Source organism: Lepidochelys olivacea, assembly GCF_965140295.1.
Source record: "Lepidochelys olivacea isolate rLepOli2 genome assembly, chromosome: 3".
NCBI classification, from domain to species: Eukaryota; Metazoa; Chordata; order Testudines; family Cheloniidae; genus Lepidochelys; species Lepidochelys olivacea.
The window spans coordinates 75569233-75596398 of record NC_140413.1 but is presented as its reverse complement, the minus strand read 5'-3'; the positions used below and the strand labels follow the sequence as shown (position 1 = coordinate 75596398).

At 38.7% G+C, this 27166-nt stretch overlaps 1 protein-coding gene across 4 annotated transcripts in view; it reads left to right on the top strand.

Moving 5' to 3' along the window:
• FBXL4 (F-box and leucine rich repeat protein 4) overlaps positions 1–27166 on the top strand; it is a 111498-nt gene that overhangs the window by 20508 nt on the left and 63824 nt on the right. For all 4 annotated transcript variants that reach the window (XM_084625292.1, XM_084625294.1, XM_084625295.1 and 1 more), the window contains exons 3-4: positions 13871–14216; positions 23477–23721. In XM_084625292.1, the coding sequence (XP_084481418.1) occupies positions 13871–14216; positions 23477–23721 (591 nt within the window). The remainder of the gene's footprint in view (positions 1–13870; positions 14217–23476; positions 23722–27166) is intronic.

Below are 27166 nucleotides of genomic sequence, written 5' to 3'. Positions count from 1 at the left end.
CCTCCAACATTTTCATATCTTATGATAGTAAAAACTTACATAGATGTGTATGTACTTCCTTATATTTAAGATCTTGAGCTAATTAAATAAGTGGAAACTGCATGATTCTAAGTGAGGGCAGCACTTTCAAGGTATTGACTTCAGATTCTGTGGCGTTACAAACTTGTTAAGCATTTCTAGTAAGTCTTTTGCATTAATGTAGTTACAGATGTTTGTTCCTTATCATTCAGTGTGGCTCACAAGATGGGGCATTGGACTGGGAGTTGGGAAACTTGGGTTCTTTTCCTGGCCATTTGACTGGTCTGTTTGATGATCTTGATTAAATCACTTAGTTGCTGTGCCTTCTGTTTCCCCATCTATAAAGTGGGGATGATACATAGCTCCTTTGTAAAGCATTTTGACATCTATGGATGAAAAGTGCTATCTAAAAGCTGAGGGTGGTAATATTATATAGCAAGAATGAAAAGGAAGAAATTCTATCCTAAGTGTTTCACGTGCAAGCTCAAAAAAAATATCAGCTGTATGACGATGTAGGGCTAGATTTTCTCTGGTGTCAAGAACCATTTGGCACAAGGGTGGGAGTGGGCCACCGGCTGGTCAGTTATATTTCCCTAATTTTGAAACCGTAGCTTCTTCAGCTCTGGCATAAATTAGAGCAGCCTAATGGAGCACAGCTATGCCGATGAGTATAGCCTGATTGGGAGATGCTTGGCGCAGTAGCCAGCTCAACTGGCTTTATGCTAGTTAAGAGTCTCTCCCCTTTCCTGAGGTAGTTTTCAGAGAGTCAGTTATGACCAGATTCTAGCATCTTTGAGCCACCTGGGATTGCAGTAGAGAATCTAGCCTCCAACCATCTCTAAAAGCAACCATGTTAGAAAAATGTTAGCCATTTACAAGTCTTGGAAAAATCCACTCCCTGTTGTGAATAGAGCAAGAAACTTTCCTGGGCAAGTGCCATCAGCCTCTGTAGAGCTGAAATTTTAATTTTTTGGGCGGGGGGGACCCTTAGCCTCTAATACTCTGTGATTGCAAAGATAACTTTCCAAATGAGAACCTAGTGCAAACTGATGCAGTCTGTTGTTCCTAAATGTTCAGACAGATAGTTTGTGTCTCTGCTGTTATTTATAGCTTTGTTAAACACAGCAGAGTGAAAACTAAGGGGAATCTTGTCAGTTTTCACTCCCACTATTAGGAACTCTGGGCAACAATGAAATTTACAGTCTGCTTCTGGAACTTTTAAAAGCTATGTGTGATAGTAGAATTGGCTCCATGGCCTTTGATGGGGGAGGTGGACCCAAAAATAGAGAGTAGGATGGGATGGATTAGCTGTGTGTTTGGGGGGGTCACCACTCGTCTCTATTTTTGGGTTCACTCCCCAGTGAAGAGATACAATGCCTGATTCTGCAGTCGTTCATAGTTTTTAAAAACTGAAGAAACAGAATAAAACTGACCTATTTTTGCAGATTCACTGCTGCACTCAGAGTTCTCAATTACAAGACCTAAGGTGGAGTGAGAGGTTAAGGGGGAACAGAAAGAGAAACAAAAAAATATAGGGGAGGAAGTAAAGCACACACTTTAGGGGAAAATAGAAAGGGCTAGAGAAGGCGAGAAAGATAAGAGGAAAAAAGCACTGAAAACAACGTGGGGCAAAGCTATATAATGATCAGTATAGGATAGAGGAAAAAGTGGAGTTGGGCCAGGGCTGGAAAGAAGGTTTAACAAAAGCAACAGAGTTACTGTAGTAAGTTCATTTTAAAAAATGCATTAAATTTAAAATAATACACTACAGTCTAATATAGTACACAGTAAATAGTACACAATATTTTATACACTGTACCTCTAAATTGAGGACTTTGGAGGGGCCTGGCCGTGCAGGTAGTCCTTGGGTTAGTAGGTTTTTATGTCCTGGCTACTTAAGTGATTCAGTTAACCAGTACATTTTGGGGGCTAATTGGTTCCCCAAACTCCCTAATTAAGACTTCTTATGTGGGTGCAAAAACCGTAAAAGGTAGATGTGTGTGTGTGTGTGTGTGTGTCATCATGATGTGTTCAACTGTCACAATTTATTTTGTGTTGTTATATCAGTGTGTTAATGCAATTGGGTGTAGTTGTTTATTTAAATTTTCCCCATTTATTGAATAAATATCTGTATACTTGAAAAGTAAGAAATTTGAGTTCAAAGAACAGCAGTAGGCCAAACAGTTAACATTTAATTCACTACGTTTCTAACCATGAAATGAGAAAACTCAAAGCATTGTAACGTGCAAACCATTTGTGGGCAGGTACACTGAAAAATCAGCTTTCAGTCTTCATGAATTTGGGATCCAAACTAGAAGTCATTCATGGTCTATCAGTTTGTGTTAAAATATTTTCAGTTGTCTGCCTATGCACTGCTGATGTTTACAAAAATGGATTTTTCTTTATCTCTCTTTGTTTTAAGTACTCATATATGTCACGCCCCAAAATTGGTTTACTAATTTGTTTGGCAATATTGTGCTATAATAACAATATCTAGGATAGTAATGAAAGGACTGAAAGGAAATAATGATATTGAGTGTTTTTATTGATGCAAAATACCATTAGTTTATATAATAACATCTAAACTTTGAATCCATTTAATTCCTTTGCTCATAAGAAATAATATGCCTTTTAATTTTAAAAAATCTTTTTAAAAATTCTCTCTTGAAAGCCTATTACTTGATCAGATTGATCTTGGCTGAATAAGCTAGTTACTGAGGTAGACTGACATAAAAGGAATGAAAGTTGCCTACTAAACTAAAGGAAGTTATAAAAGGAGAAAAAAATAGTGAAAATAATTTACTCAGGCATAGCAAACATTTAATGATAGGTACCACTTTCCTCTTGAGTTTATGGCATATTCAACAGTTACTTCAGTTTGGTGAATTAGAGTGACCGAGGAGCGATTTTCTTCTCTTTCCTCCACCTCCCAAAAAGCCTTTCAGATGTGATCTCCACAAAAGTAATTCTTCTAGTTTTCTCTGAGACAAACCAATCCAGGCCTGTTTACTCCAGAGGAATCAGAATTAAAATATTGGACTAATTATTTATTTTTATTGTAAATCATAGTGAAATGTGTTTGTATAAAAAGGCAGAATGGATTATGGATTGTGCCTAGTTACTTCATAACTATAGATTATTGGACAAATATAAAAGTTTATAAAGTTGAAACATTGTTCACTGAAGTAGGAAAATAAGGGCCTGATCCTGCAAGCGCTTGCTATCAAGGGTAGTGCTTGGTTTCAGGGAGACTACTCAAGCAAATAACCTGAATTTTTTTTTTTAAGATACAGACATACCCACACGCTGATGAAATGCCTCAAGTACTTTTACTATAATTTCCTCAATTAGCAGAACTTCCAAGTACTAAGCTCAATTTTTTTTTTTTTTAGAATTTAATTGGTAAGCATTCGTTTGTGCAAAGCCAACACCAAGAGTAGCAAAGTGTTGGCAGGATTGTACCTTAAGTTTTGGTCTGTTTTATATGATTTTTCTTCCCCAGATTTACATAAAATGTATCTTGTTCTGTGTGGGTATCCATTGTTCTTTGACTATTATCTTTGGACCAGTTTCCCCATCTGAAAGGAGATAATGATACATACCTCCTTGGTAATGGACTTTGAGATCTCTGGATGAAAAGCTCTGAACAAGAGTTAAATATTATTTCTGTTGGAAATTCCCTTCTTGGAAGTAAACAGAAGATCCCTTTTCTGATGTATATCTAAAAATATATATCTAAACATAGATATATATATTTTTAAATCAAGCTGCTTTTTGGCTCCACTTCTGGCATGTTTGATATATTGCAGTCACATTGACAACCTAATCTTTTGCCTCTGTGCAAAGCTGATGACGATTCCTCAGGACTTTGTGGCCCTCTTTTTTTTTTCAGGCCCGAATCTCCTGGGTTTTGGCTTCCTCCAATCTAGCAGCAGTTTGGTAACTAGAGGGCAAGTCCTTCTTTAGGATATCATAGGAATTAGAGAATTTCCTTGTTTTAGAATTCCTTACAGCTAGCAGCAGCAGAAGGAAGGAGGCAGGGCACTAAAATCACAGATATGTGGGGTTGGACCTCAAGGTCATTTAATCTAGCCTCTTACACTGAGGCAAGACCAGGTATACTTAGACCATCCCTGGCAAGTGTTTGTTTAAGATGGTCTTGAAAACCTCCAGTGATAGGGATTCCACAACCTCCTTTGGAAGCCTATTCCAGAGCTTAACTATCTTTATAGTTAAAACGTTTTTCTAATATCTAACCTAAATCTCTCTTGCTGTAGATTAAGTCTACTACTTCTTGTCCTACGTTCGGTGGACATGGAGAATATTTGATCAGCAGCCTCTCTATAACAGCCCTTAACATATTTGAAGACTGTTATCAGGTCCCCCCTCAGTCTTCCTTTCTTAAGACTAAACGTGCCCACTTTCTTTAACCTTCCCTCATAGGTCAGGATTTTTAAACCTTTTATCATTTTTATTGCTTTCCTCTGGATTCTCTCTAATTTGTCCACATCTTTGTTAAAATGTGGCACCCAGAAATGGACACGTTATTCCAGCTGAGGTCTCCCCAATGTCAAGAAAAGAGGGGAAATTACCTCCTGTGTGATATATACAACACTCCTGTTAATATACCCCAGAATGATATTGGCCCTTTTCCCAACTGCATGACCAAGTCTTCAATTTGTAAAGGTAGTTTTGAATTCTAATCCTGTCCTCCGGCCTCTCCCAGTTTGGTGACATCTGCAGATTTTATAAGCATACTCTGCACTCCATTATTCAAGGCAGTTAATGAAAATATTGCATAGTAGCGGAACCAGGGCAGATCCCTAGAACCCCACTAGATACCCCCCCCCCCGTTTGACAGGTGACCATTGATAACTACATAAGGTTTTAAATGGTTGTGTTTCTGATGGTTCATTGAAAAGAATGTCGGTTTCTTTCTTTCCATTTTGGCCTTCTGTCTGTGTGCTGTCTCTAGTAGCCTGCACCCCTCAGTGATGAAACCACGTTGGGATAAGGACTGAGCATTTGTCATCAGAGTTTATTTACCAAAAAAAAAAGAGTCTAACAGTTTGTCCAACTAATAAATTATCTTTGCTTATACTTAATAAAAAAATAGAGCCCTTGAAATTGGGACTATCCAATAGAAAAACTGATTTTGAAAGACATCCGTTGTCCATTTTGCAGATAAACAATAGATCCTTAAATTTTAATCTGCAAAGTTACAATGTTTTGGTGCTTAACAGTAACACGTAGTGCCTAACACAGTGGTTCATGCCTAGGGCTGCTAGGCGTTACAACTAATATAAATAATAATAGATTTATTTTAGTTGTAGCGCCTGGCTTTTCAGATGTACACAGCCAGTTTATCACCTGCTTTCTTTTAAATGAGACTAAGCATGACTGCAAGATCCAAAGAACAGATCTGTGTGAGGAGAAGTAATGCTCAAGGTGTGGGGTCCCACCCAACTGCTACTTACGTTGAATTTTTTTGCCCGAACTGTACAAGGGACATGAAAATCTCTGTAGTTTGGTCTCTCTTCTGCTCAGAATCTCAGACCCATGCTGTCTCTCTTTATAAGTTTTCAAAGATGTCATCCAAGGGTTCTCTTTCTAGGAACAGTGCTGTTAGGCATCCATCCCTAAAGCCTCAGATTATTCTATTATTTAATTGAACCTTTTGAGCCCCATCCCATACTCTTAGACAGAACAGTTTGTCTCAATTCCTCATAGGAAAAAAGAAGGCCCTGCTTCTCTCTCTCTCTGCCCTGTGGAACTCCTTAGGCATCCAGATCTTGTGACTTACAAGTGTTTCTGGCTGCTTTGTTTTTCATTAGTTACCCTGGGTCTCCTTCTTTCCAAGTACCATCATAAGGAGGGAGGCATTACAAAAGTTCCATCCAGCCTCTTATCTGAGCAGTTGTCCAACTATCACCAGCATTTGTCCAAGTTATTAGTGGGGAAGAATGAACTGTCCTGTCCATGTCATATTTGGACCTGTCCAGGTGATGAGGGTTGCCTTTTTGTGCAGAGTAAGGTGGATGGGCTGATGGATCTAATTTTCTCTTCCCTATACTTTTCACCAGATCCTAGTTACTTTTGACTTTTTCTTATACCAGAGTTTATGGAGAAGATTGTGCACTCTGAATGGCCAAATCCAGAGTAAAAAGATCTACTAGGAGAACCACTCAAAAATGCTATACTAAGTGTAGCTAGGCCAAATGAGTAAATTTTTCCGCCTCTTCACTTTTAACACCACCTTCCTTCAGTTTCTCCAGGACCACTCTCTGCACTGGACATTTCTAAGCCCAAGGGCCCGTAAGGATTTTGTGGACCAAAAGATTAACTGTTTGTTCAAGAGAGGCTTTGTGAACATAGGACCATCTATGTCCAGAGTAGTTTCCCCTCATGTGGCTCTGTAACCAACTTTGTGCTTCGTGCACTGCTAAGAAGTCCTGTAGTTGTTTAGAGAGAGGTTCTCATCCAGATTCTGCTGCTGCTACGCCGCTGCCCACTGCAGTAAATTGCTGCTTATACCTTTTAGGCCCAGACACTGCTGCTGGTGCTGTCTGCTTCAAGCTCCCTTTGATGGGGACAAGCTTTTCAGGGAGTCACTTGAAAAGGCACTAAACAGCTCTTCAGATTTGAACATGATCATACCTAACCATTCCTCAGCCTGGAACTCGAGCAAATTTCAAGTCCTTTTATCATAACTGCAACTTCCAGCAATTCCAGAATCCTGTATCTCTTCTGCTCTACTAGATCAGAAAATACTTCCTAAACACTTGTCAGAAGGTTGGGCAGTTTCTTCTTGGACAGTGAAGCCCTGCTGGCTAAGGAGGAAAATTGAAGAATTTTTTCTCCTCCTGGATCAGATCAGGTGTTCTACATTAGAAGTCCCTTAAAATATAAAAAGTTTAAACATTTTTCATCCTCTGTGGGTGAGCTATTTTCCGCTAAAGACTGTTGTTGATATTTCTTGCTGCTCGCTACTCTCCATCAGTATTAGTGTGACAGAGCAGCATGCACTATTTAGGTGAAATTAGGTATCTTATCTGTGTCTTTTCCTAGTAGATACCCACTACTTTATCAGAACTCACCATGTGCTTATTTAATACCTAGTTTTTCCTTTTTTTTTTGGTTTTCTGGGAACTGGTACAGTCTTCATTTGTTTATTAAGAGGTCTGGAGAATGAGAAAACATTGTAGCAAAACTTTTCAGTTCATTTATTATTAAATAATGGAGGATTTTCCCTCTGCTTTCTTGGTTGGACAGTTATGGGTTTTTAAAATTATTTTTATACTCTCTTAGTTCTTAGTCTTCAGAGTGCTTATCCTACACTGAGATCTACTCATCCCCAGGTGGGGCTCCCCAAAGACAGAGGTCCACCCAAGCAGAGCTCAGTGCGAGACTCTGCCTTTATCTCCTTAATCAGCGCTCTGTCTACATTCTCAAAATGGCTGTAATAATTCAAATGTACCAGTAGGGCAACTTGGGCCTCTCTACCTACCTTCTCCTCACCAAAACCAAACAAAAAAATTTCACACAATAAGGATCTCCTTTATTGCCTCCCTGTTCAATTGAAGGAAACTGGGAGAAACATTTGTAACTGAGGAAAATAAGTTTTTACCTTTTTTCTCCCCTCCCAGTAACTGTGCTCTAGAGATGTCACTAGTTTCTCCATTTGAATCAGTCTCTTAAAACTTTCCGGTTGTTTACATTTTGTTGCTGTCAGACTGGAACATTGTCTTTGTACTTAAAGGGGAGCTGTCATCTCAGAAATCACTTTTCTGTCTGAAGTTTTTTAACTTAACTCCTGTTCCAGTAGCAACTTTGATTACTAAATCTGAAAGGGTAAAAAATCCTCCATTTTTCGATTGTTTTGTGGTTGACAATTTCACTTTCCATGCACTAGTATGGTGACATCCCACTTCAGTTACTGCTCTTGGAGCTCATGCTATTTCCCAATCAGTCTAACAGTGTGTAACAAGGAAAGTGTTACTACTTCACAGTATATTTGGTGGCTGCTATGCAATTATTTCTCATTTAGTAACTTAGTTTGTTATGCATTTCTTCAGATCCATTTGTAGCTTGTGAGCAGAATCAGACCTCTAGGTCACTGACAGCAGGGGCATGCCATGTCTCCTAATGTTCCCTCCTTTTTTTTTTTCCCTGCCTCCCCTGTGGCTGGCAACTCAGCCAGGCCTCCCAGATGCAGAGCTTTCCTGAGGGAAATTCCAAATATTTTTTCAAATTGTTAGATTAGCAGTTTGCCTCAATAATGTGTCTTTAATTCTCAGCGGTGTCCCAGGGCTGTATTTGATTTTGGGGGAGACTGCCCTCTCATCTCTGCTTCCCCTTCTGAGGTGTTTGCCGCAACTGGTATTCCTAGAGGTTTCAGGGAGAGAGCTAGACTGAGGATGCCAGAGGCAAAAGGAAGGGTGTGAGTCTCCTGCTTCACCCCCTTATCTGCTGTCTCATTAGGAGAACTCTGTGACAATGTGGGTAGAGTGCAGTTTCTCTCACAGCCAAGCCAGGACAGGGTCCGTCCTCCCTAAGTAGGAAAGGTCCCAAGCAATATTGGAGAGGTCAATTGTGCTGGGCAAGTTGCAATCTAGGCTGGGCAAGGACACCTTGACCCCCTCCCTGGTAAGTGAGTGCTGTGCTCGAGAAGTGCTGGAAATGCAGTAAGAGGCCATTCTGGCTTCCAAAAAAGTGCCAGAACAGTTTCTGGAGCATTCCAGTAGGACTCGAAACTGCCCTTCCCCCAAGCAGGAAAGGAGGCAGGCAGGCAGGACTGGAGAAGAACTGAATTGTTCCCAGCCTCAGTTGTAGGTTGCCATGCCTTGCCACTATTCCACCTCCTGCCCCGAGCACATGGCTATGGAGTGATAAGAGGGAGGGCAGCCCAGGTGCTGAAAAACTGCTAGGCAGTAAAGGACCTCTTAGCCCATTATTTCTTTCTGTCTTGGGCTCCATTTCATAAGGCCATAAGGCTTCTCAGTATGCACCAGTCAAAATCTAACCTGGTATCACTACCGAAGAGAAATGTGACTATTTTCCCTGGTGTTCAGGGACTTGGCCCTTCTAATGAGGGAAGATTTTATCTGAAAACAGTGGGCTCCTCACTATATAGGCTTTTCACAGTCAGGCATCATGTCAGCCGCCTCCTTTGGGCATAAAAACCCTCAGATGGCATCAGGCCAACAAAAATAAATATATGAATTGTCGTCTGACACCCTAAGTGCCTCTGCATGCTTTCACAAACAATGCTGACATGGGTGGACAGTAATGCAAATATTGTGCTTCTCAACTTAAAAATTATATGGCCTAAGAACTTCTCCTGTGAGGGAAAGAGTGGGATTCAAATTTGTTTCATACAAGTATATGAGGTTTGGTCCTTTGGATCAGAAGCTCAGACAAATCAGTTCCTAGCTATCTTAGTGATACAGTGGGAAACTATGGAGAGCTGAGGCAAAAAAATTAAATTCATAATCCTAACATCTGCCAGATACTATAGACAGGAATCCAGGTCATATGGGAAATTGAAGCAGTCCATGAAGTACAACAGGAGAAAATACCTCTTTGCAAGTGGTAGCTAGAATAAATGATGACATGTTGTTCATTTTAAGAACACTTTCACTGCAGATTTCACAAAACGCAAAGAAGGTACCAATGTGAGATTGCTAAAGATAGCTACAGCACTCGACCCAAGGTTTAAGAATCTGAGGTGCCTTCCAAAATCTGAGAGGTATGAGGAGTGGAGCATGCTTTCAGAAGTCTTAAATGAGCAACACTCTGATGCGGAAACTACAGAACCCGAACCACCAAAAAAGAAAATCAGTGTTCTGCTGGTGGTATCTGACTCAGATGATAAAAATGAACATGCGTCAGTGCACACTGATTTGGATTGTTATTAAGCAGAACCCGTCATCAGTATGGACTCATGTCCCCTGGAATTGTGGTTGAAGCATGAAGGGACATATGAATCTTTAGCGCATCGGGCACATGAATATCTTCCGATGCTGGCTACAACAGTGCCATGCAAACGCCTGTTCTCACGTTCAGGTTGCATTGTAAACAAGAAGCAGGCAGCATTATCTCCTGCAAATGTAAACAAACTTATTTGAGTGAGTGGCTGAACAAGAAGTAGGTCTGAGTGGACTTTCAGGCTCTAAAATTTTACATTGTTTTATTTTTGAATGCAGGTTTTTTGTACATAATTCTACATTTGTAAGTTCAACTCTCATGATAAAGAGATTGCACTACAGTACTTGTATTAGGTGAATTGAAAAATACTATTTATTTTGTTTTTTACAGTGCAAATACTTGTAATGAAAAGCAAATATAACGTGAGCACTGTACACTTTATTTTCTGTTGTAATTGAAATAATATATTTGAAAATGTAGAAAACATTCACAAATATTTAAATAGTATTCTATTATTAACAGTGCAATTAATCACAATTCATTTTTTTAATCGCTTGACAGCCCTAGTTTTTATTAATGAATAAAATACATTTATTTAACTACAAAGAGATATTTAAAGTGAGTACAGGTATAATGCATTAAAGTCAGAAGTGGTTACAAGAGAAATAAAAATAAAACACTTTTTAAATTTAACAAGCTAGACTTCAAGGTGAAGTTCTTACCACATCTTCCCAGAAACATTTTTGACCAAATTCTCAGGCCAGAATCTGCTAGCAAAATCCAAACACTGTTTCTTTTGTTGTTTTAGGTGAAAAAGAGAGATGGAGAAGGAGAGAGAACTTGGGGTGTTTTTGCCCCTCACTGTTGTAGTTCAGTCACCCTGGGAAATGCATTTAACTTTCCTAGTTATAGTTCATTTGAACAGTTAAGAAGGCAACATGGTGTCTGGTGGTGAAAGAGAGTGTGCATGCTGTTTCTTCTCCTCTCTGTTTGCTGAAACACAGATTTTCCTTGTCTTCTGTCTTAGGACCCTGTTTACAACTTTTATATAAATTGAGATGCACGCATTTCCGTGTTTAGGACTTTTCCTGGTGCGGGGCTGTGTGATTTATGAGTTAGTAACATCATACAGGGGGATTTTATAACTTAACACAGAATGTTGCTACATATTTTTCACCATGATATTATTGACCAGCAAGTTATTAGTTTTCAAATGGTACATTACAATGGATATTTTGTACAAAGATTATTGCAATGGTGTGTAGGGTGTGAATACAAGGATGCATTCAATCACAATAATCTACCATGTTTTAGATATCCATATTTAAAGGATGCTGCTGCTTTCCATCCTGGAGGCACACTTCTCTGAAAATCCTGTTGTGACAGCTCTGTGGACCTTAGCGTGAAGGAGAATAGAAGAATTTATCCATGTTTAGCTGAAAATTTCCCTTTGAGTAATAAAATCTGTAGACACAGCCCACTTTGAAGACAAATGGATCATTCAGAATAGAGATGGAAATTAACATCCAAGGATTTGGATTTGTTGTCATTAGGTAGAATTTATCATGCTCTGCAGTAGGAGAAATTGTATATTTAACACAATCTGTAATTTTGAAAAGTAGATATGAATTAACCTGGCTGGAGTAGTAATGTCAGGGGAACGTCAGGAGGTGGGGCATTCCCCCACTGCCAGTGACTGCCAGGTCTGGTTCTGCCGCCAAGCTGAAAGCAGGTCGAAGTACCCAGTGTAACTGATCTGTTGACCTTATTATTGAAGGAAGGAAATTTTCCAGTAAGCATGGATACATGTTCCTATTCTGGATTTTAATTTTGTCAAGTGAAATTTCCAGGCCTTATTTGCACTGAGTAACTTTTTTAGTGGAAACGTTGCTTACATTTTATTTTTTGTTTAGCAGGACAAGTTAATTGTCCAGTATTGGTATGAGTAAACAATATTTTGATTTGTCTAAATATTCAGAAGTAGTTATCATCAGCATACACTTGTTACAGATTCAGAGTGCTGATAGCTTCTATCAGAAAGGGAGCCCAATTACTGCAGAGTCAGTGTCAGGTATCTGAGACCAGTGTGACAAAGCTGAGGTGAGATCTTTGAAGCCAGGACAAGGATAGTCAAAGGTGGGAGGGATCTACAATTGGTGAAAGTTAACTGGATTTATATGTAGGGTGCTGAGAATGCTGCAGATACAATGCCACAGGAAACAGCAGCAGTAGCTGTTGTAGGTTTCCCTGTCATCAATCTACCTGTTCAAGGAAGCAGAAGGAGTGGGAGCGGTGTGAAGTAGCAGCTGTGACTGGAGCACCTGTCAAACCCCTCCCTATGACTTGGAGTATGCAGAATACATTTACAGAGCAGACCTCTCTCCATTCCCAGGCCTGTCTACAAGGCTGGGGAGCACTGCAGGCTTGGTGGGAATAGGGCTTCTCTTCTTTCTCTAGACTACTCCATGTGTGGTTTGCTGCTGGTGACACTGCCATTCACTGAAGGAGGTGCATCAGAGCGGATGTATGAATGGGAATTCATGCATCTCCTGGTACTCCTGCCATTGGGCCCATGTACTAGCAGGGGAAGATAAAAATGTTCAAAAAATGCTTGTTACAAAAAGAAAAACATCAAGAAATTTACAAATGATCAAAGACGACCTGAAGTTTGTGTTTTTAAATTCTTATACGTAACATTGAAGTAATGAGTAGGGCTCTGCCAAATTCATGGATGTGAAAAATGTGTCATGGACCATGAAATCTGATCTTTTGGGTGGTTTTACCCTATACTATAAAGATTTCATGGGAGGGAGGAGTCCAGTGTTTCTCAAACTGGGGATCCTGACCCAGAAGCGGGTTGCTGCCTTCAGAGCTGGGTGGCTGGAGAGTGGCGGCTGCTGGCCGAGGACCCAGCTCTGAAGGCAGCAGCACAGAACTAAGGGTGGCATGGTGTAGTATTTCCACCCTTCTGCGCAGCTGCTGGTGGGGTGCTGCCTTCAGAGCTGGGTGCCTGGCCAGCAGCTGCCACTCTCTGGCTGCCCAGCTCTGAAGGCAGCACCACCGTCAGCAGCAACGCAAAAGTAAGGGTGGCAATACCGCAACTCCCATAAAATAACTTTGCGATCCCCCCACAGCTCCTTTTGGGGTCCAGACCCCTGCAATTACACCACCATGAAATTTCTGATTTCAGTATGTGAAATCATGAAATTTACTTTTTAAAAAACATCTATGCAATGAAATTGATCAAAATGGACCATGAATTTGTTCCCTGCTAAAGAGGCATTTCACAATGAATGACTTCGAAGAGAAATTCTTGCTTTATCTGCTAAAAAGTCAACAAACTAGAACTTAGGCACTTTAAAAATTGTCATTATCTGGATTATTAACTACTCCTATTTTAATGACTTTATGCTATAATCTTTAATATATAGTTTTTTGTTAAAAATGTGCTTGTGGGGAGGGGAATTAGGAAGAAGTTTTGGCTATGTATTTGTATGGTTCTTCATGTGACCCTCTGTTCTATATTTAGTAGATATGTACTAATATATGAAGTTTACCATACAAGGTTATTCTCCTTTTTACCACACTTGCATAAATTGTGATATGTTACAAGGATTTGTATGTTTGTGTTAGTAAAAGAACACATTTGTTTGTTCATGAGCACACATCCTATCAGTCAGTAGTGCAAAGGACGTACAGTAAAATCTTAATATGTGATGAGCCTGTTAATTTTTTTCTTTTTCAGATATTTATGGAAGTCTGGGGAAATAAAGCAACCTTAACTGGCCTCTCAGCCAAGTTCCTAACTTACTAAATACATGTACTTTTGCCAGAGTAGCACATTGTGCGTAAGTTCAGAACTTACATTAGTAACACATCTTTTTGTATTAATCACTGTACTATATGTGCAATTTTTCTTTTGTAGGTGGGAAATCCTTTGGTCAGAAGCACCTACCAAGGTGAATTCTCCTCAGGCTCGCCAGTTCACACCTTGTATTAAACAGATTGACTTTCCCACAAATCTAATTCGATTGGAAGTAAATAGTTCCCTTCAGGACTATTACACTGAATTAGATGCAGTAGTACTACATGGTGTGAAAGAGAGACCTGTACTTTCACTTAAGACTTTGATGATAGATATGAATGATTTGGATGAAGATGATGATGAAGAAAAGAATGACTGTGAAATGGATAGTCTTAATAAACAGTTCAGCGTTGCAGCCCTCAGGGAATGGACAACTAATGGATATTTTGATAAACTGCCTTATGAGGTAAGGAAAAAATGCTTATTATACTAAAATGGAATTGTCTCAACCAGAGGGCAGAAATGCTGTATAGTTACTGATCCAAAGCTATTTTGTTTTCCTCACTGATTATGCAGTTCCTTGCATTCTGGTTGTGGGTGTGTGACTTACATAATCATTGTATAGTTATTTCTCAATAGTCATATAATAAGTGACTCCGTATACTTTTGGTGGTTATTAGCCAGTCAATGTTCAGGTAACCAGACTGTGAGCATGTACATTTGAACTTAGCTATTACAAACCCTCAGTTCTGCCTCTTGAACTCAGAATTTTTCATCTGTTTCCCAGTAACATGCACACTGCTGTGGCTTTTCATTCCTTTAATTTGAAAAATTCCAAACTTTACATGAAAGAGAAGGAAAAATACTAAAAATCAAACTACTGAAATAGAAATCATTTTAAAAATAGTTTAAACCCTCCATCTTTCCCATTGTCACTGTCTACATCGGGCATCAGGACTCTTGTCCCTAAAATAATTACTACACAACATATTTGTATTTATTGTTTGTATTGGGGAAAATCTCGGCATCTTCCACCCAATTCAGTGTTGAAACACAACACAAAATACACTAAAGCCACGATCTCCAACCTTTTGCATACTATTTTGAAAAAGTCAAGAGGTCACAATCAGTCTGTCCTGTTCTAGTGCATTTGCAGATCCCTTCCTCTGCAACACGGAAGACGCAGGAACCACCTGTAAGTTCTATGGGAAGAGTACACTCAGCATGGGGGAGTCACCAATAGCTTTAGGGCCAGCAAAGACAGCTACTCTCCCTTCCTCCCTGTAGTCCCCAATGCAGAGGGTATATTGGCCGTGGGGAGTGGCTGGAATACACTATGCTCAACTGTTTGTACACTGTGTTGGGGACTATAGCCTTCTACTCAGATTATAGCTGTCTGTAGGCTTCCCTTATCTGTAGTAAGGGAGAGAATTGGGGAACCATAACTGGTACTGGTTTCCAGCTTTTCCTTTTTCTCACCTCGCTTTGGATGTGCTGGCTGGTTTGGGGGGGAGGAGGAGCCATCCTTTGCTAGGCATTCCCCGGGACTCAGGCAAGCTCTCCTTGAGCTTCCCGGACCCTAGCAAGGAAGAAGGCAATAAAACAGGCAATTACATTCTCCTTCCCCTGCAATGCAACAGCAGCTACTGAGAGTGCTTCTAGCTGGAATCAGAGCTGCTCTTGGTGTTAAAGGGGAAATGCTGGGAGGTGGTGTTCTCTTCCACCACCTCCCCAAGTTTGGAGCTGGTTCAATCACTTTCCATTTTAAAATTGCAGGGCATGGCTCAGAGAACAAATTTTCAACTCAGAATCAATTGCAAAGTTTTTTTTCTTAACACAGTCACCCCTGAGGGCCAATCTATAGAATCTAAAGGGCCAAGCTGGGCACCAGTGCATTATAGCTATTCTGGGAAGAACCTGGCTGAAGGGAATGAGTGGGGACGAAGGAGATAAGAGAGGATGTAAGAGGAAAGTAGTGGAGATTGTGGGAAGGGGAGCAAGGAGGAGGGGCCAAAAGGGTTGAACTTTTAAAAGAAAATAGTTTTCCTTTCAGCTCACTTTGGTTTCTGTAGTTTTTCTTTTCATTTAAAGTTTTTAGTATTAAAATACAACATTCAGTTTAAAGCGGATTCTTCATAATAATTGTGTGATATTCAAACTCTGGGCCCTATTCCTCACTGTTTCCTTATTCTAATCAGCTCAGGATTCAGTCTGAATTAATGGGGAAATAGCTGTATTCCGGCCTAAAACATTTTCAGGCTGTCACAATACATACAGAATAGTTTAGTTTTATATAAACATTTTGTTACTCCTAATATCTCAAATGCACAAAACCCAGGCAAAATATTTTATTGTTTTGAGTGTACTCTGGGACACAGACTGCCTTGGAAAATCTTGTCATGTATTACTGTGTTCATTATTTTTTTTGTCATTTAAAGAAAATACTTCTTAAACTAGGAAAAATGTGTTTAAAAATAGGTCTGTTTTAGAAAGGATGAGCAAACTGATTTGCAGTATACTAGTCTGTTGGATTAACAAAAGGCTTCTTTTGGTGGTCACATTCTTATCTAGGTCCTTAAAGGTATCAGCAAAGAAATGTTTCTGTTGTGCCTACGAACTCCTGTCTCCTATTTGTGTGTCTCCATTTTTCTCTCCTTTCAGTGTACTGCTTTTACCTGTTTTTTACCCATTTTTTTTTTTAAATGTTGGGTTTCATGAATGCATTTATATGGTCTCTCAGGTATCAAGGACTTTTATGTTTGTGTGTGTCCAGCCCCTCATCCATCGAACACTTGCAGGGTTCACAGATTTGCTGCTACCAAACAAACAGAACACCCCAGCTTACCGGTTTCACCTCAGATCACATCATATCAAGGACTTTTATGTTTGTGTGTGTCCAGCCCCTCATCCATCGAACACTTGCCGGGTTCACAGATTTGCTGCTACCAAACAAACAGAACACCCCAGCTTACCGGTTTCACCTCAGATCACTTCCTCTCTTTCAGATTTTGCAATCTCTCAGTTCTGACTTAATATGCAGATAGACCTATATTGTGAGACATATAATACACACATGACCAGACAGGGAAATAGGTATCTGTTACCTCCTGCCTGAAAATAACATTTCCAAGCTATTTCACCTCCTGGTGGTCTGCCTTAACTCCAACACCTTGAGAACATAATTTTTAGTATAAATACATAACTCTTTAAATATTATCCAGACACACAATTAAAGTAAAGTAAAGTAACCTTTACTTACATTTGATTTTACTATATACCTATCTAAGTTTATTTAGCAAAGCACAGAGATTCCAGTAACAACAAGTAGAAGTATTGGAAACAAATGGTTACATATAAAATAAAATCACAGCATGCATTCTAGAACCTAGACTTAATTAACAAGATACTCTCATGCCTTTGTAGAGTATTGTACATCCAAAATCCATGTAGCACTTTACAGCCAGGTTATCTGTGACCGTCCTTTCAAGACAGTCCATTTGCCTCCTACGTGAAGGGTACCATGTGTTCCCTTGAACCCCAAGATATATGAGAACAGTCCTTTTTCTTTATTAATAAATAGGACCCCTCCCTCTTGCTCTTTGTTTCCTCCTGCAAACTTCCTCTCTTTCAGATTTTGCAATCTCTCAGTTCTGACTTAATATGCAGATAGACCTATATTGTGAGACATATAATACACACATGACCAGACAGGGAAATAGGTATCTGTTACCTCCTGCCTGAAAATAACATTTCCAAGCTATTTCACCTCCTGGTGGTCTGCCTTAACTCCAACACCTTGAGAACATAATTTTTAGTATAAATACATAACTCTTTAAATATTATCCAGACACACATTTCGCAATGATTATGACCACCAGTGGGCTATTGGCTCTCCGTAGAAACCTCATTGGCCACCCTTTGGTCAACTATTATGCAGATATCCAACCCAAGGGATCCCTTTAAAACTCTATGCTTTCTCTCTGCCATTTGGCACCAGGAAGTCCATGGGTCATAAGAGAATCCACTGGGCCCTGGCTTTTTCCTTTCAAGGCTCTAGATTATTTGATTCCTGTCTCTGACAGGAAGATCCTTTTAGAACAGTGTCTCTCTCCCCCCTCTCCCCCCACCCTTTGTGTACTCCATTCTTTAACTCTAGAAAAGATACTGAAATTTTGCAGTATGTCTTTTCCACGTTGGTCAAAGCCTGCATCCTGAGGCACATAGGTGATGGAAGTTGCTTCCTCAGTAAAAATGAAAGCCTGCTCCACCTGAGTGGCTTTGGCAACTTGAGTAAAGAAAAACATCAGTGGACAAATTTTGCAAAGCAGTCAATTGACACTCTCTCCACACATTTACTTTGCATTGAATATATGTGCATTTGCTGATAAAACCTTTAGTCACATGGTACTTAGGGCTGTATATTCCCTCTTAAGGAGCCATTTGCTATAAGGATAGAGAGCTGGAGTATACTGTCGCCCCTTCCTGTCTTTTTTTCATCAGTGCTTCTGGTACACACTTTTTTCCTGATAGCTTGTCTGTGCTCCCTTTTTCATAGCTTAGGTGCTTGCTGACGTACTGCTGTAGCAGACCTGGTCATGGAGATGGAAAATTATAATGCCATTTACCTGATAATTTCTTTCTGGCAACATAGACTCTCACCCAGGGGAACTTTGTTCTGAATAAGGAGCTAATGTAGAATCCAGAGTCTGTGCAAACTTGACTCAGTCTTGGAAAGGAAATTATTGGTTAAGCGAAGTTGTAATTTGCTTTTGCTCAAATTAAAATGCTATTGCTGAATAAATTTACTGTAGATAAACACAGTACATTTAAGTATCAGAGGGTTAGTCGTGTTAGTCTGGATCTGTAAAAGTGGCAAAGAGTCCTGTAGCACCTTATGGACTAACAGATGTATTGGAGCATAAGCTTTCGTGGGTGAATACCCACTTTGTATCTGAGAAGTGGGTATTCACCCACGAAAGCTTATGCTCCAATACGTCTGCTAGTCTATAAGGTGCTACAGGACTCTGCCGCTTTTACAGTACATTTAGTGGTTACAGTATTGTTAAAGATATATTCCAGGCATTGAAGAGCTAAACAGTCTAATGGGAAATTGGTTCTTACCTGTATGAACCAGTAGATTTTCATCAGCTCCAGGGAGTTCAGAAGACAAACACTAATGTGACTTGGCCCTCCAGCTAAGCCCCAAACACAGCCCCAAATGTTACCAAGTCTGATGAGCCAGGATGACCTGACCACCACCAAAAGGGTGGTGGTGGGGAAAGGGTACAAAAAATAATGTAGGGATACATATAAAGGGGCGTATTGGTAGTTTATCATGATCTGCACCCAAAGTTTTAGTCCCATTTCCCCATAAGTTCCCTTACCTTTCTGGCAGGTCCACAATTTCCTGGGGAAGCAGTCCTACCTCTGACACCAAAATGTGGAAGTGAACTCTCAGGTGGGGGGAAAACAGAAAAATCCAGCTAGTTGACTCCAATTAACCAGTCCTCCCAGAGGATGCTGGCAGTCAGTGAGAGGGGCCTAGGGTTTTATATAAGCCCAGACCTAGCTCATTCCACGGGGGAGAGAGCAGAGTCAACACCCAAGGAGACTGGGAGGCTGAAGGAGTGCCACGGGAAAAACAGCTCCAGAAAGAGGTAGGAGGAGAGACTATAATTTTGGGGAAAAGGTACTGAGTTTGGCTAGAGTTGAGGCATGCCTTCTTAGGAAACTGGACTTGCCTGAGAGGTAAGAGAAGTTATTGGGAAATGGGACTAAAGACTGGGTGTAGATGATGATAAAAGGCGTGTATCAGGTTTTTAGTTTATAAGTATTCTTACATTCTCTCTGCTGTCCTTTTCCCCCTCGTCCTTTCTGGGGTGGTCACATCATTCTGGCTTACCAGCCCCGGTGACATTTGTAACTGCAGAATTTGAGACTTAGCCAGAGGGCCGAGTCATGTTAGTGATTGTCTGATGAACTCCCTGGAGTTGGTGAGAATCCATCAGTTCATAACTTTATAAACACCGTGTGCCTTAATGGAGGAAGGGAAATGTTATATACTGTATTTCTGTAATCTTGTATATACATCTTGAGCTCATCGCAAACAACTGAGTTGCTGCAATGTGAGAACATGGGATATGATGACAAAATGGAGATGTAGGATAGATGATTATCTTTACTGTGTATAAAGAGTAACCTTTTCCTTTTTTTCTTTTTGAGTTTGTTCACTGATAATTCTTTAGAGCTGTGAGTGGAGACTTCCAAACTGGTGCTTTGAATGCAGGTTCAATATATGAATGTTCATGCTGTTGTTTGGCATATATTGATCTAATGAGTTATCCTCTTTAAAAGCAGGGTAATGTGTACTTTTTCATTTTGGAAAAGAGAAAAAGTATATATCCGATTTTTTATAATTTTTTTTGTGTCTTATCCTAAGAAAACAACTATCTTTTTGTATTCCGTTTCCTTTCTGTTGAAATCATATATCGGTTTTAAATACCCTCTGTTGTTTTTTTTTTTTTGTAACAAAGATGGCAGCTGGCATAATTCTTCATCAATGCATAGTAAAACAGTTTGAAGGAAACTCCACATGTCATGAGATTAGTTTTCAAAAGCAGATATTCAGTTCAGCTGCATTCTGGGAGTTGTCCTGAACACAGAATAGTATAGCACATAACATATTCATTATAGTATAAAATTGTACTTTATGCTAGGGTACACACACACACAGAGCAGGTTTTTGACAGACAGCAGACTCTAGACTAGCAATGATTAATGGTGGTTAGCCTGTAGGCTTAGGACCTGTTATTTGTTTAATCAAAAGTGAGCAAAAAGTATTTACATCTCAATGTCATGATCTTAGGCCTGGGCTACACGAGGGGAGGGGGCGGGGTTCGAACTAAGATATGCAACTTCAGCTACGCTATTCGTGTAGCTGAAGTCGAAGTATCTTAGTTCGACTTACCTGGCCATCCTCATGGCAGCGAGTTGAGCGCGGCGGCTCCCCTGTTGATTCTGCTTACTCCTCCTGCCGAGGTGGAGTACAGGCGTCAATTCAGGGATCGATTTATCTCATCTAGTTGAGAGGTGATAAATCGATCCCCGATAGATCGATCGGCAGGTAGTGAAGATGTACCCTAAGTGACATTTCATTATCCTTTTTTTCATTTTAGATATTACAAAATACTCTAATTTTAGTAAATAAAATAAAATGTTGGGATTAACTTTTCTGGTTAAGAGACTGATGTAGTAAGAGATTTCATCTCAGGTGGTATAGAGTTAGTGTTCTGTCACTTAGGAAATACTTTTAAAATAATTAGTTTAAAGGGACACTGGTGGGCTTTTCATAGTCTTGCCGCTGTTTGTAGTGCTCAGAAGTCAAAGTATTTTTTTCCATTTAGCCAAACTTTGATGTTCTCCAGCTCCAGTTTTCATTACAGTTGAAATTAATGTTAATTTATCAGAAATTATGTCAGCATAATTCTGGAAGTAGGTTTTGCTGACTTGTATTCCCTTTGTTGGTCAGCTTGCCTGTTCAACAGGAGAGCACTATAACTCACTAAAGATCTTAGATGAACAGTGGATATTTTACTGCAGTGGAAAAAAACTCAGAAGGAGTAGTGACTATTCAGAAAATATATATTTATGGTGGATTATAAAAAATGGAATAGGTGAGAGTTACAAGCACTACTATAATTTTAGTGAAAGCATATGTTTTAGAAGTATAATAGAAGCACACAAAGAACTTTGTTAAGCAACTGTAGCTCTAAGTGCATTTCTTAACCATGCAGAAATCAAGGAACTTTAGTTAAGCCAATATTAATGTCATGCTACCTCGACTCCCATGAAGTTATCATTCATATATCACAATACCTAAAAGCACTAACTCCTCAGCTGTGCAATATATTTCCTTTCTATTGCAACATGTAACCGACCACAAAATGCATGTTCAGTTCTTCACAGTCTCACTGAAATGTACAACCTAAACTCCAACCTCAGCTAGTTAAAGAGTTTCCCTGTAAACCTGTACTAGTGAAGTCTGTTGTTTGTACATGGAAGAACATTAAGACTGCAGTTAAAGTTGTGTGGTTGTAAGGAATTGAATGTGTGCACAAATTATATTGTTTGTATGTTAGAAATTAAAGGATGTGTGAAGCTGAGATTGAGTTTGTGTTTATTATATCTGAGTACTGAATCTAGAGCAGGGTGGGAACCAGATGTTTCATTTTGCAGGGAATTTTGTGACTTAGAAATTTCTTCCATTCTGAAACAGAACACACAAAAGTGTTGAAATGTCCTGTTAAATGAAAATCTAGTGGGGGGGAATTCATTTTGTGTTCATAGAAATATTTTGTTTTTACAAAATTGAAATGTTTCATTCCTATTTTGATTTGATTTTATAAAATATAAAATTTAAAAAATTGAAATAAAAAACATGTTCGGTAAAGGTTAAATGGAGCAAAACATTTATTTCAATTTTTGTTTTTAAGCAAACTTTTTGTCAAAACTGGCACATTGTTTCTAAATGTTTCGCGTTCAACAAATCTGTGTTTAGAGGTCAATAAGTATTCTGTTGGAAAAAATTTTGACAGTCTCTAAATCATTTGCCTTTATGTGTTTGTGTGTGTTAATGTTGACTTAACTGGCGATTTCTTTAATTGTTAGTGAGTGTAATGATTGAATGTATTTTCTATCAATCTTTAATCTAACAAAAGTTTTTGTGTGGTAGTTTTCCTTCCCCCCTCTCCCCCTTTTTAAATGAGTATCCATATTTATATTTAGCCATGTTTACAAGCGGAACAAGGTAGGGAAAGCAAGAGTAATTGAAATAGGGCATTATAAGGTGTGTAGTAGGGCTGGGGAGGCAGATTGGGGAGTATTTTGGAGTCATGGCTGTTTGCTTTGGTACTAGCTAAAGAACTTGTGTTCAGAGTTACATCTGGCACAGGGAAGGGATGAACCCCAAGCACAAAGCAAGAACATGATTAGTCTAGGTCTAGGAAAAAAGAGTCAGAAAGTGGGAGTTGTACACTGGTCTCATTTACTTAGTTGGACTTCAGCCAGAACCATGGGGCCTGGGAGGTGTAGGGCTGAGGCTGAAGCATAGTTGAATCTTACAGCAGGGAACAGAGGGCTAAATCCGCGGAAGATCAGAGAATGGGGAGATTGGAGCAGAGCAGGGGTGCTGGAACTATTTGTATAGTGGGGATGCTGAGAGCCATTGAACCAAACTGTAAACCCTGTATATGACGGGAACCACTTCAACCCCGGGGGTGCGGCAGCACTCTTAGTTCCAGCACCTATGGAGCAGAGTCTAATTGTTGTCTGTTGCAAATGTGCTACTAGTTGAAAAACAAATGCAGGGAAGAAGAGAGAGGATGTCAACTCAGTGTCTGATCAACTCAAAGAGCAGACTGTGAAGGAAGCTATGTAAACATAGGGTTTACATTTATACAACTGTTTCAATTAGCTTGGGTAAGAAGCTTCTTAATAGTCAGAAAGCTTCTGTTTCTTTTATATGCTGAACTGCTTTTCCTCTGTTGCTTAATGTTATCTAACTGATAAGGTGGTGATTTCTTATTTAATTGTTAATCTATGGTTTATTTGAGACGCTACTTTAAATAAAAATGTTAACTTTGTAATTACAGTATATTTTCTTACTGCTTGGCAAGTTTCCCTTCACACTGTGAATTCTGTGATCTGTTTTTTGTGTTTTTAATGTAGCTCATTCAGTTGATATTGAGTCACCTTACAGTACCAGACCTGTGTAGACTAGCACAGACTTGTAAGCTACTATATCAGCATTGCTGTGATCCTCTACAATACATTCACCTCAGTTTACAACCCTACTGGGCAAGGATAAATGACACATCTCTGGAATACCTACTGTCTCGCTGCACTCTCGTACAGTGGCTGAATTTATCTTGGACAGGAAACAGGGGAGCCATATCTGTTTCTGGATTTAGCAGGTCAGTGCTCAAAATACTGAGGTATTACAACGGGCTCTGTTTTCTGAGATGCTGTTCAGTAGTTTTGTTACTAAATATTTAAAAGTCTTTAGACCTCATGCTTGTAGGAGAAGGCAGGCATGCAGCTTCTTTGTGTTTTACCATGAAGGGCAGGATTTTTTGATGTAGGAAAACATTCACTTCAATACATTTTCCAGCTAAAACAATAAGAGATTGTATACAATGATAGAAGCCAGTTTAATGTGATAGATTAGAGATATATTAAATATATCTAATCTATCACATCTGCGCATGCCAAATAGTACATACAGAAAAAGTTTCTCTTAATAAGACCTCATGTTAACTTTCTTCTGTAATATTGAGACTCCTATTGTAATTATGCTATAAAAAATCTTTCACAAATAATACATTCAAAATTGTCCTTGATATAGATGAAGCCATTAAATGTCAGTATTTTGGAATTGCTGTGATATTGAACTGATTATATTTCTCACTGTGTACTGTATGAAAGAGAACTGTCAAAAAGAGGTCCTGTAAATTACTAAAGCACAAACTCAGATATATTACTGAAGGTCTGCTTTCAGTGAATTGATAAATTTAGTTTAAACTCTAGTGACTAGCTCATGGACAGAGCTAGTAAGTGATGTATGGGATTATATTTTCAGATCATTCATTAGGCCAGGATCCAGCAAACTGCTTCATATTGGGGGTGAGTCCCTGAGCCTATGAAGAGTCTCACTGAAGTAAATGAGTCTCCGTGTGGGCAAATGAGTCAACCCATGTGGAGCAGCTTGCAGGAGTGGGACCCTAAGTAATCACTGGAGTGTAATGTAAATTAAAATATTTTCACTGGTAGTACTGGTAGTAGTATGCACTGGTAGTAGTTCATTAAAAACAGCTAAATTGCAGGGACACTTTTCTGTACAACCACTATGTTCCTGGCTTGCTAACATGTATAATTCTTTGCTTTTTGCTCATTTGCCTTAAACAGTATCTATCAGGGCACTTCACTGTAAACAGAAAATGACTTCTTTAAACAAAAGATAACCAGCAGATGAAAGCTGAACTTCACTGATAAAACAGAAATGTTTAGTCTAATGTAACTTTTTTTCTGTATATTCTCTCCACTCACATATGTTCATTTCTGATACATTTTTGCAGTACTGCAAACCCTTTTCCCTTTCGGAGTACAAAATACACTGAAACTTCCTCTTTTTTTCTAAATATCATTCAAGATGCATGTCTCCTTATATGTAGATTTATAGGAAACAAGACATTACATAATTTAATATACCAAAGCATCTCCTAATGACGGATGTGCGGTTAGATACATTTGGTTTCTGCTGTCATATAGATTCTCAGTAGTGTCATTTCTATTAACTCAGCTTGTTGAAAACTAGAAGTGTGTGCAAGTTCAAGCTTATATAGATAAACAGTACAACTTTCATTTTTTTTCATGTGCAGTACAGATTAACCTCTGAAAATCTAATGCATGATATTTAACTGTATTAGTTAGACATTGGTGTTATTGGTAGTGGAATAACTGCCCAAATTCAAAGGATTACAAACTCTGCAAAATAACAACATGGCATTATTGGTCTAGGATAGGATTCATTTACTGATTGGCCCTTTTACTTGTCTATGGAAGTGATAGCTGCAGTGATTTCTAGTCAGCATTCCCAGAATAAACACTAAATATTCATAACTTGATTAATGAATAATCTGAATAAGCATAGCCTATTTATGTTCATAAGTGAACAAGATTTATTTAGAACAATTTTAAGAAAAAAGTGTTCTCTCAGACGATTGCTAAATGATCTGTATTTTTAGGAGTTATGCAGAAAAAGTGCATGCTGCCAGTTGGGTTTTTGGGAGGTTTTTTTGGCCGAGGCTTGTTAGTCACGCATTTATACCAGACCCTTAAGAATCAGGACTAGTGAACTAAATTATTGGTTTTATTTAAATATACCATTTACGCAGGGTTTTCACTCTTGAGTAAAAATGTACTATCTTTTATATGTTTTGGTCAGTTTTTTGAAAGATTTTACTGTGAGGACACATATCTTGAAGTGCTCTCTGTTTTATCTCTTTTGCTCTGTAGAGATGTCTTTCTGTTTTTATAAATAATTTTAAAAAGACAAAGTTTTCTGTTTCATCACTGGGCATTGACCGGTTTCTGTCTTTTTCTGGCACAGAGAAAGGGAAGTCTGCTTCCCATTTGGTTATTGCTAAATGAATTTGAGTGTGTTTTAAGGGAGTATAGATGGTAGAGGAGCTCTCATTTCTCATAGGCATTAGTGTGAATTCCTTTTGTAATATGGCCACTTCCTGGGTAAAGATGTACCTTCCTGAACAGAGGAAATCTATCAAGCAATTTTAACATTCCACACACAGCTTCACGTGCCTCCATTATCTGGATGTTGGACCTTCCTCTGATGCAGTTTAAAAATCATATTGTAAACAAATTACATTCTCTATCAATTTTACTAATACTACCTCAGATAACTTAAAGTGAAATAGATTTTAAAAATTAAATATTTTGCTAAGTGTGGGTGAAATTCTGGCCTCATTTCAGCCAGTGGCAAAACTCCCATCAGGGTGGATTTGATTTAAATCACTAGTCAGGAAGATTCGATTCAATCATGGATTTCTACATAAAAGTGCATTCTTGTTGGTTGTTTTAACCTTATTACATAGTCTTCAAAACTCAGAGATAGATGTAGGTTTCATTTTTAGAAGGTACACACTATATATTTTTAAAGTGATTTATTTTGAAAACTTTTCAGATTAGTTTTACAGCTGTATCAGAAAATGAATGATTGGTTATTTTATTTACCAAAGGTAGTTGAAGCAGATATTTATGAAATCACTGGGAGGTGAACTATCTCCAGTTCAACAGGTTAATCATTAATATTTGGAGGATTTTCTTGCTATGCTGTATTAGGAGGAGAACATCACCAGACAGACATTTTAAATTGTTTTATTCAACTACGTTATGTATTCTGGATTTTTTTCTTCAACACCAAACATATAATTTTTTAACAAAGCAAGCCTATAATTTTTTTAATATAGTTAAACATTCAATTTTTTTAAAATCAGGTTTGTTTTTTGTTAAAATTGCTTTTAACTAAAATAGTTAAATGAAATATTTAAAAAAAATTAAATCGACTTCATGTCATCTAGGTCAACATGAGAAACGTAAAATATTGGCTTCCACAGCTAACTCAGTCGTCTTCACCTTCATTTTCCTGTTTGTTCATCATCTGGAAAAGAAAAACAAGCTTTCCTGCTTTTGCAGGTCCCACACGATTTCTCAATTTAGAATGATTAGTTCAAAGGAAGAAAATATTCTTTCTACACCGACAGAAGAAGCTGCTGCTGTTAAATGTGAAATTATCACTTCAACACTCTCTGAATCCAAATGCTAAAGTGACTTCCACCAGTT